This window comes from Canis lupus, chromosome 5 (assembly GCF_011100685.1).
Source record: "Canis lupus familiaris isolate Mischka breed German Shepherd chromosome 5, alternate assembly UU_Cfam_GSD_1.0, whole genome shotgun sequence".
NCBI lineage: Eukaryota > Metazoa > Chordata > Mammalia > Carnivora > Canidae > Canis > Canis lupus.
In genome coordinates, this window is record NC_049226.1 from 15,040,988 (window position 1) to 15,056,163 (window position 15,176).

The 15,176-nt window shown below is 35.9% G+C and overlaps 1 protein-coding gene across 4 annotated transcripts in view; it reads left to right on the forward strand.

The window, feature by feature from the left end:
• DDX6 (DEAD-box helicase 6) overlaps positions 1-15,176 on the forward strand; it is a 32,420-nt gene that overhangs the window by 13,275 nt on the left and 3,969 nt on the right. For all 4 annotated transcript variants that reach the window (XM_038535973.1, XM_038535972.1, XM_038535975.1 and 1 more), the window contains exons 5-12: positions 3,590-3,719; positions 4,648-4,794; positions 5,834-5,928; positions 7,200-7,322; positions 8,195-8,323; positions 9,365-9,481; positions 12,175-12,238; positions 14,981-15,082. In XM_038535973.1, coding sequence (XP_038391901.1) covers positions 3,590-3,719; positions 4,648-4,794; positions 5,834-5,928; positions 7,200-7,322; positions 8,195-8,323; positions 9,365-9,481; positions 12,175-12,238; positions 14,981-15,082 — 907 coding nt within the window. The remainder of the gene's footprint in view (positions 1-3,589; positions 3,720-4,647; positions 4,795-5,833; positions 5,929-7,199; positions 7,323-8,194; positions 8,324-9,364; positions 9,482-12,174; positions 12,239-14,980; positions 15,083-15,176) is intronic.

The window sequence follows — 15,176 nt, forward strand, 5'->3', positions numbered from 1 at the left end:
CTAACTCCCATGTTCAAGGGCTAGCTTTTAACTTTGAGATGATTGAAAATGACAGCTCTTACTGCTGCTTCCAGACCTTAGGCACAACTTTTCTGAAGACTTTTTAGATGAGATAATGATGAAATGACTGATAGTCCATTATTGAGGGAAACATGGGAGTTCTTATTGTCAGCAACAAAATTTCACATCAGGTCAAGAATCTCAACCATTTTGAGAATTATTTTGTCAACCAGGTTTAATTAGAATTCATAGTTTATTGTTAGAAATTACAGCATTCTTGGGCAGCCTGGGTGGTTCAGCGCTTTAGCGCGGCCTTCAGCCTGCGGCATGATACTGGAGACTCGGGATCGAGTCCCATGTCGAATCCCTCTGCCTGTGTTTCTGCCTTTCTCTCTCTCTGTCTCTCATGAATAAAAAAATAAAATCTTTAAAAAAAAAAAAAAGAAATTACAGCATTCTTAATCATTTTTATAAATCATCTGTTGCTAATTGAATTTCTTAGGACTATAGGAATTGTTTTTCTATAACAATTTTTTATAACAATTTCCTGTAACAAGACTTTTGCAAAAAAGTCTTTAAATGCATTTCCTTATTGATTATTGTGGTCAAATTGGGGTATGTTCCTTAAATTAGAGATCTTTTAAAAATCATCTTCCTCATACTTTTTTGGGCAGCAGTAGATAACCTGTGACAACCATTGCTACCTCCACCAACCTCATATTATTTTTCCCCTGAAATTAAGATTCTTGAGGTCAGCTGGCCCTAAGAGATAAAAAGAAGCAACTACTTTAAAAGCAATTGATGGGACAATTTTTCAGCTTTTTTAGGGTACCACACTTCAGATGCCTCTCAGTACTAGGAAATTGGAAGGTGTTCTATGCTTTGGTTGTAGGCAACAAACCAACTTGGGCTAACTTAGCAAAGGGAAATTTATTGAAAGAATATCAGAGGAGTTCCCCAAAGTGAGAAAAGTCTAGAGAGAGACACCTGGAATTGACCAAGGACTGAGGCAGCTCTGAAGGGCTTAGGAAGCTACAAATTGTTACAGGATGTACTATAGCAATTGAAATTGTTAAGGAGCCTGGAGCTGGCCTGGCTTTAGTTGATGTCTCCCATTTAGCTGGAGAGGTTGGCTAGACTATCCAGTGAAATAGGAGAGACCTAATTCCTCAGAAGGAAGTTAGGGTGCTACTAGGAAAGGGAAAATGGATCCTAGGGTACCAAAACATGACAGATACTTAGTGGCATAGTCCATAGATCTTAGAGGTAATGTGGCAGAATCAGACCTCAGGTTGTAGAGTTGTTGTGGGTTTGGTAACTTAAGATACAAATCACATCTCACATACTTATACGTTTAAAATATAATTCAGTGGTTTTTAGTATAATGGCAGTTGTGTGAATCAGTTTTAGAACCTTTTCCTCACCCTTAAAGTGCTTTAGCTGTTTCCCTCCATTTTCCACTGGCCCTGACCAACCACTGATTTACTTTCTTGTGTCTTATGGATTTGCCTATTCTGGACATTTCATATAAATGAGATTATATAATATATGGGTTTTTGTGAGTGGCGGCTTAGCATTTTATAGGGTTCATCCATGTTGTAGCACGTAATAGTATTTCTTGCTTTTGTATTGCTGTTGCATAATAATTCCATTGTATGACTGACTATACCACATTTGGTTTATCAGTTGATATGGTTTCCACTGCTTGCTATTTCAAATACTGCTGTGAACATTCCCATACACGTTTTTGTGTCAGAATGTTTTTATTGTAAAACAAAAAGTTACCTAACTTGAAAGGATATAAATAACAAAGTATCTGAGTGCCCAGCACTCAGTAAGTTTTTAAAGTTTTTAGCTTCCTTCTTTCTTTACTCGGTGGTAGCTCCTATGCTTTCCTCTTGGGTTTCAAAGCTGTCTGAGCCTGACTTGAATTCTCTTTCATATTATCTAATCTTCCTAGCAAACACTGGTAAGACACAGTGTGGATGTGCTGAATTCCCTGCTAATCATAATGGTTACCATATGTGGCAAAATGTCATTGTATCTTAGAGACTAGCTTGCTTACTTTATTAAAAAAAAATTTTTTTTTTAAACAGCTTCTGTAGAGCATAAACCCTGTCAGAGAGTGCAAGGGTATAGAAGTCCATGGCCTTAATCCAAGTTAGAAGGTGAACCCAAAATGGGAATTAGGATACCCTTAAGCTAATTCTGACTTCATACAGAAGTTTTATTCTTTTAACCTGACTTGAGAAGTCATTGAGAGGCCCTTGGAGACCGCTTACCCTTTTATTCTGCTATAGAACTGAGTTGTGTGCAAGTAGCCTATTTAAAAACCACAGAAGAAAATGAACCCATGGGGGTAATAGCCCTCCAGAGCAATTGAAGATTAGCAGAGTTGACTCAAAATAGGAAGGAAGAGATTAAGACCAAAGGGTCAAAGCCAAGGAGTTTTTCTTTGACCTGCTTTACTATAATAAGCAGACTGTTTAATGCTGGTTATAGGAACAGAGGGTAACAATATTGTCATAGGACCATTTTTACAGTTGTTCTGGGAGCTGTGTTTTTCTGGTCATAAAGAACCCATTTGACCCCTGTGGTGGGTTCTAGGTAGGGTAAGTATTGTGAAAAATGTAAGTCGTGATGTAAAATGTTAGAGCTAGTTTTTTTGGTAATGAGCACAGGCATAGAACTAATTATTACACTGGTTATGAATTTCTTTCCTGTTTTCCTAAATTTTTGGATTTAGAAAATAAAAATTTAGTTTTAGGAATGGAAATGTTCTTATTCTTCCCTCTTTATACATACTATTCTGCTTTTATAATTTCTCTCTGTATATATGTATTTAATTTTCAGTAATTGGGACATCCTTTGCTATTGTTTAAGTAACTTGTCCTAATAGGAAATGTTATCTTTGCAAAACAGACATGACAAAGTAAGCTAAATGTGAAGATAAGTCACTCTCTGATGTGACCATGGATTGAGATAACTGGAATAGAATTGAGCCTCTAATTGAGCGCATTTCAGGACAGAGAAGTTGGTTGTGAAACATTGACATTTTGAGGTTATATAATAAATAGGACCTGAAGTTTAACTTATCCAGCCGATTTCCTATTTTTTGCAAGGTTGGGTTGTCAGACCTGCAATTTTTCATTGTGGTTAAATTGGCTTGTCTCAAAACATACAATCTTGCCTTTGTGTTGTTTGTGGCATTTTTTTCCTCTTTTTTTATTGTAAAATGTCCTTTGCTTTTTTTTTATTTGTGTAGCCCAGATTCCTCCGTCTTCATTTGTTTTCTTTGTGTAGATACCCAGCTTCCTTAGACCTCCACATTCTCACACTAATTCACACAGTTTTTATTAAATTGGTAATGCAGTTTAATAATAACTATAAGCAGTTCTCCAAAATATTGGTTGATAATGATGGTGATGTTGACTGGTAATTTACTTGATCTCTACTTATTCTTGTAAAGTGCAAATGTAGGACACTTGAGAAGCCATACCAAAGAGGTGTGCCTTCAGTATATTTTAGAGGATAATTTGTTTATGTACCATTCTTATTCACAAGTAATTTGCATTCTCTTGTCTCTTAGGAGGAGAGCATTCCCATTGCTTTATCTGGTAGGGATATCTTAGCTAGAGCAAAAAATGGAACAGGCAAGAGCGGTGCCTACCTCATTCCCTTACTTGAACGGCTAGACCTGAAGAAGGACAATATACAAGGTTAGTTTATTTAAACTAAAAATTGCAGTTTAACATTGGAGCTATAGGAAGATACTTTTTTTTTTTTTAAGAATTTACATAATCTGGAGTTAGTATTTACCTTTTCTTTCCACAGCTTTTTTGTCTTTTATAAAATACCCAGCTTTTTAAAAAGATTTCTAGTTTTCAGAGGCTTTTTACATATTACACAGTTATGATAGCATTCCAGTATAATAGGCAAAATAAGTATTACCTTATTAGATAGGAAAGATCATGAGAAGTTATCTGATGTTGCTACCTCCAAACTGGAAGTGAGTTGTTTCTTGTGGCACCTGCGTGTCTGTAAGAACTCATGAACTTTTTTCCTTTATAAAGCCTAGTGGTTTGGGACTTTTAAGACCTTAGGAAATAGGGAAGAAACAAATTTCCCATAGTTGTATGCAAAGTTAGCTAAAAGAGTTAAATTTTGACCTCTAAAGCTTTTCCTGAAATTTTTGTAAGTTGATCGTGATCTATCATCATTTCTTCCATCTTCCGTTAAAGTACTTTCACGTGATATAAGTAGAACCTGGGCAATAGGAGTTTCCTATTGAAGTGTTTAGACTAATGAATATTAAATTAATAAACTTTGAGCTAATGGTTGCCAAGTCAACCCTTTACAGGTCTGTAACTAAGGAGTATCAGGTTTATAAAACAGTGTTGCTGAGGAAAATCTAAAGCTAGAACACTGTTAATAGGTTCTTCTCCCCCATGTGGTGTTTTTTTTTTGTTTGTTTTGTTTTGTTCTTTTTTTTGTTTTTTTGTAAAGGAGATTTACTTATTTGACTTTTCAGAATTAGGCTAATTATGATTCAATTTTTTAATATGTCCTGAGTATCTAGATTGCAAGGGGGCAGTGTTTTTGTAGCTTAATAAACTCTTAAAATATTTCTTTTTTTTTTTCTTCCAGCAATGGTGATTGTTCCCACTAGAGAACTTGCTCTACAGGTCAGTCAAATTTGCATCCAGGTCAGCAAGCACATGGGAGGGGCCAAAGTGATGGCAACCACAGGAGGAACCAATTTACGGGATGACATAATGAGGCTTGATGACACAGGTAGGGAATGATTGATACAAGGTGGCCTAACTCTCTGATATAATTATAGGTACAAGTATTTCCTAAACTTACTAAAAATTATTTTGAAGAATTAAGGGCCAGAAACATTGCTGTAGAAAAATGAATAAAGGAAATGACCATTCAAGAAAAAAAGACAATTATAATTGGAAGGATATTCAACCTTGCTAGTAATTTTTTATGTAAATAAAAATAGCAAATTGATAGAATACCTATCCAGTTGGCAAGGCTAAAAAAAATAAGCTTGAGAAGAAATAGGCTGTCTTGCAGTGTGGGGGTATAAATTGATACAATCTTTATGGTGGGCAATTTGGCATAGTGTTTTGAAATTATAAATGTATGTTTTCAAGAGTCTTTCCTGAAGAAATATTAGGCAAATACAAGGTTACTGCAGTGTGATTTGAAAATGGAAATGTCCTAAATATCAGAGGAGATTGACTAAATCCATTGGGGTATAGTCCAAGTGGAATTCCACAAAACTATTAAAAGGTGAAGTGATCTGTATTTATTTTCATAAAGAATTCTCCATGATACATCATGGAGTGAAAAAAGATAAACACCAAACATGAAATATGCTTATATAAAATGTGAGTTGGAATTTTATATATAATTGTCATTTGGTAAATGACTATGTGCTTCATTCTGCACAGGTATTTAAAATGATTATCTTATTTTATCCTTATAACCATCTTCTGAAGACCATTGCTCTAGTTTATAGGCAAGCAACTGTATCAGATGCTTGATATGTCTTTATTTATTGGGGATTGTTTTAAGACGACTATTCTCCCCCTTATTTGGAATAGGTGATTTGAAAGTTACTAGGCTGCCCCATGTAGAAGTAAAGTAAGTATTCTCTGGCAACCTAAGATGAAGTGAAAATCCATATTTTAAAACACATTTTTGCCTGTTTGTACTATTCCTACTCTACAACAGTATTTCTGATAAAATATATGTGATAAACTTCTGTATCCTTTGCCCAAGTTAAAATGAATGAAAATATATATATTCTAATCTTATGTAGTGCACGTGGTGATAGCTACCCCTGGAAGAATCCTGGATCTTATCAAGAAAGGAGTAGCAAAAGTTGATCATGTCCAGATGATAGTATTGGATGAGGTAATGTCTCTTCATTTGGAAGTACTATTCTGTGCTTTGTTTATAACTGCCAGTGAATGAAGCAAAAGCTCTTTGTGTTTGTGAACCTCTTACAAATGCATGACTCTTGTCAATTCAAACTAATTCACTTACAAAATATGTTTTGCCCACTAAAGGCAAAAGATGGTAGGCATTTATAGGAATAGTTCAGCCTTGTATCTCTTTCTTAGGGATGCCAGATTGTAAGTTTTGTTTTTATATTTCAGGAGAAGGAATTGTTGAATATCTCAAAGCCAAGTTCATTCTAAATCTCATTCCAATCAGTGATACATCTTAAAAAGCATGTAACTTCTCTAACTCCTCTTTAGTATATCCTACTTTGTATTATTTGGTTTTTCGTCTCTGGTATATTTGCTAATCTCACCAGGTTGTAAGTGTTTTTTAAGAACTTACTGGACTCTACATTTTTGGGATCTGGCAATGTTTTTTTTTTTTTTTTTTTTTTTTTAATGATAGTCACAGAGAGAGAGGGAGGCAGAGACATAGGCAGAGGGAGAAGCAGGCTCCATGCACCGGGAGCCCGACGTGGGATTCGATCCCGGGTCTCCAGGATCATGCCTGGGGCCAAAGGCAGGCGCCAGACCACTGTGCCACCCAGGGATCCCCCTGGCAATGTTTTTATATATAGCCTGTATCAGTGTTAATGTTTTTGAAATAAAATTATTTTCCTCTTTGGTGTTTTAGATAGCTAGATCAGGTCATTCATAGTCTAATTGGGAGATAATTTTTATCTTTGAATAATGAGAGGTACTGTTATTTAGTCACTATGTGCTAGCACTAAGTACATGTTTTTTTCATTTGCTTTTTATGACCCTGTAAGGTAGGTATTCTATAAAGCAGTTATAGTGAACATTCTAATTTTAAAGTTTTGGAAACTGCTGAAGTAATAGGTGGTTAAATAACCTACCAACATAGCTAATAAGTGAAGGAGACAAGATTTCAAGCCAGGTAGTTTAGCTCTGCAGATTGTAGTCTCAACCACATTAAGAGTTTGTTAGGCAAACAAGGATTATGTCTGTCTAGGGTTTTCTCTTTCTTCTAGAATATGATGTTACAGATTTTCCCCCTTCTGAATCACTGCAAATGTGTCTTGGTTTCATTGGAGTAGGCAGTATTGTAGAGTAGTATTTACTAGAGGAATATTCCATGAATGCTCTTGTGGGATGATACCTTATTAACCAAAGGCCTTAGACACTAATTGTTTTTGAAATTGTCTTTTCTTTGTACCGTAGGCAGATAAGTTGCTGTCACAGGATTTTGTGCAGATAATGGAGGATATTATTCTCACGCTACCTAAAAACAGGCAGATTTTATTATATTCCGCTACTTTCCCTCTTAGTGTACAGAAGTTCATGGTGAGTATAAATCTGTACTTGGAAGCAGTGCCATTCTGTTGCCCACGAGTATACCATTATTCATAATTACATCTTGTTTTCAGTCTTTATGCTGATTACTTCAAGGTTTTTTTTGTTTTTGTTTTTAAAGATTTTATTTATTCATGAGAGACACAGAGAAAGGCAGAGACACAGGCAGAGGGAGAAGCAGGCTTCCTGCAGGGAGCCTGATGTGGGACTCGATCTGGGACCAGGATCAGGCCCTGAGGCAAAGGCAGATGCTTAACCACTGAGGGACTCAGGTGTCCCTGATTACTTAAAGTTTTTGGCTCTTCTGCCAGCTAATCCATTAAGGTTTTTGTGCATAAATTAACTGATTTTTTAAAACAATAATAGTTCTTTGATTAAATTATTTATTCGCCTAGCATTTGGTGTCAGGCTGACATGGCCATTGATCCTGGATAAATTGATTACGGTGTAATCCTATATACAAAGTAAAAAATAGGAATTTAACTACATATCTGAATGTTAGTTTTTCCATTAGATGGTAACTTATTTCTTCTATCATAGATTATTTATACTCTGAAAAGAACTGCATGCCTTTTTTTTTTTCCTAAAGATTTTATTTATTCATGAGAGATGCAGAGAAAGAGGCAGAGACATAGGCAAAGGGAGAAGCAGGCTCCATACAGGAAGCCTGATGTGGGACTCGATCCCGGGACCCCAGGACCACACCCCAAGCCAAAGGCAGATGCCCAACCACTGAGCCACCCAGGCATCCTGAGAACTGCATGCCTTTTAAGCAAATTTATCAGAAATATATGGGGGCTATATTTCGAATTTAAGAGAGATGCTCTGCTTTCATTTATTTATATGACTCTACTTTTTTTCAGAATTCCCATTTGCAGAAACCCTATGAGATTAACCTGATGGAGGAACTAACTTTGAAGGGAGTAACCCAGTACTACGCCTATGTAACTGAGCGCCAAAAAGTACACTGCCTCAACACACTTTTTTCCAGGGTAAGTAATAGGCTTCAGTTGCTGAATATTACCCATTACTTAACCCCAGTAAAACAGTTGTGTTTTCCCACCATTTTCAATGTAAAAACAATCCATAGCTTTTCCTAAAAGGTAGTTTTGGTTGTTGATCTGAAGTTGATACTGTATGATTGAGATCAGAGACACATTTAATTAAATTCTAAAATAATTTGACTTAATTATAGTAGATCCTTATTAGCATATTTTGTATTTGCACATTTAGCTACATGCCAAAATTTATTTGTAACCCTACAACTAATACTTAAGTGCTTTTGAAGTCATTTGTGGATACTAGCAACAGGATGGAAAATACCAGCTGTTGTGTATATTCCCAGCTGAGATTGAACAAAGTGACACACTGCCTTCTTGTTTCAACTCTATAAATATGTCTTTTTCAGTCTGTGCCACTTTAATGCTGCAGTTTTTGCTTTTTTGGTTTATTTCATGGTTCAAAATGGCTCCTAAGCTTAGTGCTAACGTGCTGTCCATTGCTCCTAAGCGAATGAAGACTGATGCGCTTTGCAGAGAAAATGTGTATTGGATAAACCTCATACAGACAGGAGTTAACAGTGTTGGCCATGAGTAAATATGGTGTCTTTGTATAGTAACACACATAAAACAGGGTTATCGATTGATTGATGAAAAACTTGTGACTAGAGGCTCACAGGAACCTTACCCCGTATCTCTACTATGAGCAGAGGTTCTATATTCATGCTTTCAGTGTTTGTAGCAACTTTGTAGAACAGAAATCCTATAAGTAATGAGAATTGAATGTGTTTTAATCTTGTTGGCGATTATGTGGCTCTTACTAAGCATACTTTCCTATAACTTATCTGCACCTAGTAAATAAATGAGTACGGTTTTACATCTCTTGTTATCATGAGATTCTAAGTCTTAGATCATGTTTTTAACATTTGTCAGTCAATATTTTCAAGATTTGGCAAAGTAAATGATGAAAGTGTTGTTTTTCTCATGTTGTTCCTCCTCCCCCTCACCCCCCCCCCCCCCCCCGCAAATGCTCAGCTTCAGATAAACCAGTCGATCATTTTCTGTAACTCCTCTCAGCGAGTTGAATTGCTAGCCAAGAAGATTTCTCAACTGGGTTATTCTTGCTTCTATATCCATGCTAAAATGAGGCAGGTGAGTATAAAATCAGAACTTGTATGTGGATTTTTAAAAATCTTTTTTCTGAATATTTCTTGGATTTTTGTTTTATTTTAATGCCCCTCCATATGCCCTAAGTTGAAGAATAAATTATTCCTTAATAGGCAAAAGACCTTTGATTTTTAACCCCTGGAGTTCAGTTTTCTAACTAGAGAATCGGGGGTATACATAACTCTTACAAGGTTGTCAGGAAGATTGAGATAATGTATACATGAGTACTTCATAAACTGTCACATATGATTCAAATATGAGATTTTATTCCCTGCTTTCCCCAAGTAATGTAGATTTGCACTGTTTATTACAGTAACCACTGGTCTCATGTGGCAATTTAAGTGAGTTAAAATTAAATAAAATTTAAAATTTAGTTGCTCTGTCATACTAATCACATTTCAAGTGTCATGTTTCATGTGACTAGCAGCTACAGTTTTGGAAAGTACAGATTTAGAACATTTCCATCATTGCAGAAGGTTCTATTGGAAAACATTATTGTAGATTTTTAATTTATATACCTCTTCAGCTCGTATGTTTTTTTTCTTTATTTGCCTTAAGGATGCAATCTCTAAATTTCATAATTTGACTTAACTGTTTAAATAAAATTCAAAACTATAAAAACATTGGTGTTGTGTGTGGTAGTGAAACATTGAAATTCTGTGAAAACAGTTTCTGTAGACTAACAGATTAAGAATTTGAGTTAATCAGCTCAACTTTGGTTTTCAAAGGTTATTAATGGATCAGATACCACCATGTAGATCCTAATATTAGAAATTGTCACAGGAAATGAATGTGTTAAGCTGTAGAGAATATTTCAGAATGGAAGAACGATGCTTTGAAAGACCAGCCACTAGATTTGTCACTTTTGCTAGAATTGTTATGCATGTGTTTTCATTTTTGTTTTTTAATTGAAAAGTAAATTTTGAGGGTGCCTGGGTCATTCTGTCAGTTAAGCATCTGACTCTTGATTTTTGCTCTTGTCATGATCTCAGGTTTGTGACACTGAGCCCTACACTCAGGAGTCTGCTTGAGATTCTTTCCCTCTGCTACCCCCCTCCCTTCGTGTGCTCTCTCAAATTAAAAAAAAAAAAATTTGGGGGGTGGATCCCTGGGTGGCACAGCGGTTTGGCGCCTGCCTTTGGCCCAGGGCGTGATCCTGGAGACCCAGGATCGAATCCCACATTGGGCTCCTGGTGCATGGAGCCTGCTTCTCCCTCTGCCTATGTCTCTGCGCCTCTCTCTCTCTCTCTGACTATCATAAATAAATAAAAATTAAAAAAAAATTTTTTTTTGTTTTGTTTTGCATACACTAACTAGAAAGACAAATAGTGTTTGGTCAAGCCAAACTTTTGTCATCTTGTTTGAAATGTTTTAAAAATGGCTCAGTTAAGCATCTACCTTCAGCTTAAGTCATGATCCCAGAGTCCTGGGATCAAGCCCCAAGTCAGCAGAGAGCCTGTTTCTCCCTCTCCTCCTTATTTGTGCTCTCTATCATTATCTATCTCAAATACATAAAATCTTTTTTAAAACCCCTTTTTTTTAACACAGGCAGAGAGAGAAGCAGGCCCCATGCAGGGAGCCTGATGTGGGACTCCATCCTGGAACTCCAGGATCACACCCTGAGCTGAAGGTAGACGCTCAACCGCTGAGACACCCAATTTTTTTTTTTTTTTAATGGATATACAAAAATGTGAAAGTTGTTGTTTTGGGGCACCTGCATGACTCAGTTGGTTGTGTCTGCCTTCAGCTCAGGTCATGATCCCAGAATTCTGGGATCAAGCCCACATTGGACTCCCTGCTCATTCTCCCTCTTTTTCTCAAATAAATAAAATCTTTAAAAAAAAAAAAAAAAAGAAGAAGAAGAAGAAAAGAGAGAGAAAGAAAGGAAAAAAAAAAAAAAGTACCTTTGGCTCAGGTCAGGATCCCAGGGTTCTGGGATCAAGTCTTGAATTAGTCTTCTTGGTGGGGAGCCTCCTTCTCCTTCTGCCTATATTATTCTCTCTCTGTCTTTCATGACTTAATAAATGAAATCTTTTTAAAAAGGGGATACCTCAGTGGCTCAGCAATTGAGCGTCTGCCTTTGGCTCAGGACATGATCCCAGGGTCCGGGATCAAGTCCCGAATCAGATTACCTGAGGGGAGCCTGCTTCTCCTCTGCCCGTCTCCTCTGCCTGTATCTCTGTCTGTCTGTCTCTCTTTCTGCATCTCTCATGAATAGATAAAATCTTTTTTTAAAAAATCTTAAGAAAAAAAAAACAGCTAAGATAAATGGTGCATAAAGATACGAGTAGATGTTTGGGAGTTTTTTTTAAAGATTTTATTTATTTGAGGGTGCACACAAGCACAGGGGGGGAGGACAAAGCAGGGTCTCTGCTGAGCAGGAAGCCCAACATGGGACTCAATCTCTGGTATCGTGACCTGAGCTGAAGGCAGAGACTTAACCAACTGAGCCACCTGGGCACCCCTGTAGATGTGTTTTAGTTGCTTATTAATACCTGTGGGAAACTAATTGATGATTAACTTTTTTCTTTTGTTTTTAACTTATAGCTGTTGAATTTATCTCTCATCTGTGTATATTTTGGGTATATAAGACTGTTTGGGTAGGAGAAATCAGTGATGGGAAACTTAGAGCTGTGCTGTATGAGTTTTAAAAAGCAAATGCATTACTTTGTTCCTAGGAACATCGAAATCGTGTATTTCATGATTTCCGAAATGGCTTATGCCGCAATCTTGTTTGCACTGGTAAGATTTTCCTTTATCCGTTGTTTTTCTTCTGGGTCTGCTCTGATTTCTCTGTCCATATCTCCCAAAAGAGTCTATGACAAGAGTTCAGCTCACCCTAATGCCATTTCTAGAATTTCTGAAATTGAGAATAAGCTATAGTTAATTCCTGAAATTAGTTTTCAAATCTGAAACTGTGGAATACTTGTTCTGGCACTCATACCTCATCTCTATCTTTTAAACTAGTTTTGGGACTTGTGTGTTTTCTGAATTTTAGCATACAAGAATGAGTTAATATGTACTGTATGCAAAATAAGTTACATTTAGAAATTTTGGTGTATTTCAGTACACAAAGAAAAACAAACTGGGGAGGCAGGTGGACAATCAGATGAGACAAAAAGCAAATGGATTGAGTATCCTCCCATCTCTACACTGGAAGTATAATCTTAGTATTGGTATGAGAATAATCATATAAATTAGGCTTCTAGGTAAAAAGAGCCTAGAATATTTTTTATTATTATTATTTTAGTTTAGGTATACATAGAAATATAAGAATTATAAGAACATTCGATGAATTTTTGCACATATACACACCCATATAACTAGCACCCAGATCAAAATTTTAGAATATTATACAATTCAGATTTTTAAAATACTGCTATAGAAATAAACTCCAGATTTATACTAGCAGAATATTGAATTTGCTGACTTATAGAAGGACTGTTGGATATCCTGGGTGTTTCCAGTTTATCTTGTTTCTCTGCCTTGTATCTAAAAGGACAGTACAGCTATGAATTATTACATTTATGTTTACTTTATCAGCACTTCTAACTTTTGTATTTGAAGTACTCAAATGTAAAATATCTGATTTGGTGGAAAAGATACTAGGCTCCTAGAATTTTAAGATTGGAGTTCAAGTTCTACCCTTTTTAACCTGTAATTATATGACCTTGGACAAGTCCTACTTTTTCTTTGATGTCTTTTTTTTAATCTGTAAAATGAGAATGCCTTAAACTGAATTCTGCCCAAATATCTGTTATTTATTCAAAAATAGTTTTTGATTTCAGCATACATTTATTTACTCTTTGCCAGGTATTTAGTTAGCTTGGTACTGAAAAACTACGTTACTCCTCAGCTTTTTGTATATTTTACCACAATTTAAAAATTTTAAATACATGCATACAGTTTGCAGTTGAAGATCTATAATCTAGAAGATGAACTAGTTCATTGGTGAAAGGTTAAGTAAATTCAGAATATGTAAACTTAGTTTGTCATTAAATAATACTGAATAACGTGTATAAAGTGTATAAATAAATACATGGAAAGTATCACTTTTTATTTCAAGGAGCAGTGGTTTAATCAGATTTAAAAGATAACATTAAGAGTCTAAGGCAGGCCCTGCAACCTTTAAAGTGCCAGATATAGTAGATATTTTAGACTTTGTGTACCATATGGTCTCTTACAAGTTATTCAGCTCTGCCATTGTAGCTCAAAAGCACCCTTAAACAGTACATGAACATATGGGTATGGTCCTGTGACAGTAAAACTTAATTTATAGAAACAGTCTTTGGGCTGGATCTACAAGGGAGTAAAAGTAATTTGCAAATGTGAGGTATGTGTAGTAAGTAATCCTAAATTTTCTTAGGAAAGGAAATTAGCTATAGCGATCTGAAAAGAGATGGAATTTTAACTGGCTGTATAAACTAGATAACTTTTAGACTTGCAGAAGGAGTTGTAAGTTAGGGATTGGCATCAAACCTGATCCATAGAAGGCTTCAAGAAAATACGTTTAAGAAAGAATAAATAGATGAATTTCGTGGAGATGAAGGTTTGAGAAGACTTGTCAGAGAACTGTGTTAGGGCCAAAGTATAGAGTGCAGGACCTTCTATGTCAATTTTAATTTTATCTGGAGGCAATTTAAAAGAATGAGTTATAAGTTGAAAACAGTATTTTAGAAATACTGGTCACTGTCCTGGATTATTTTGGAGGGTAGGAGCTGATAGAAGCGCTGGAATTTGTCTATCGTAATTGTCTTTTCTTGTAGTTTTCAAAGCCTAAATCAGCACAGTAATTGTTGGACTAGAGAAGTAAAGAGGTGGTCTTGTGCTTGCCTCAGACTTGTAAATCACCTAGTAGAATGAAATGAATTAAAAAAGTATAAATAATTACTACAAGTGGATTATCTTGTTTTTGATGTATTCTTGGTTATACAGCAGTTTTTAATCTATTTGAATCTTGGATTACATACTAAAAAGTATATGAAAATTACTCCTGAGACATATAGGAGTTTCTAGTTTACCAGTCATTCTGACCTCTTCTTTCTCTTGTAGTTACCTTATAGTATTTTTTAAAACTTTATGGGACTAGGAAAGGTAATTTGCTGGGTAAAAGTTAGTACAATAATGAGCATAAATGTAATGCTAGTTTGCAAGTACATTTGAATTGCTGAATGAAGTGACTAAAACTTAAGTTGCACTAGAAATACATGTTAAGGGATCCCTGGGTGGCGCAGCGGTTTGGCGCCTGCCTTTGGCCCGGGGTGCGATCCTGGAGACCTGGGATCGAATCCCACGTCGGGCTCCTTGCATGGAGCCTGCTTCTCCCTCTGCCTGTGTCTCTGCCTCTCTGTCTCTCTGTGTGTGACTATCATGAATAAATAAATAAAATCTTTAAAAAAAAAAAAAAGAAATGCATGTTAAGGTGTGTACAAAGACATGCCTAAATTGAAAGATGTGATGGAGATTCTTTCTTTTTCTTTTAAGATTTGTTTACCCGAGGTATTGATATACAAGCTGTGAATGTGGTAATAAACTTTGACTTCCCAAAGCTGGCAGAGACCTATCTCCATCGTATTGGAAGATCAGGTAAGGAAAAGGAAGATGTTCTTCACAGGAGTGTTTTGAGAAGTATAATCACTAAATTCTGTTCTTTTGTGAAGTAGAGTGTAGTAACAATGAG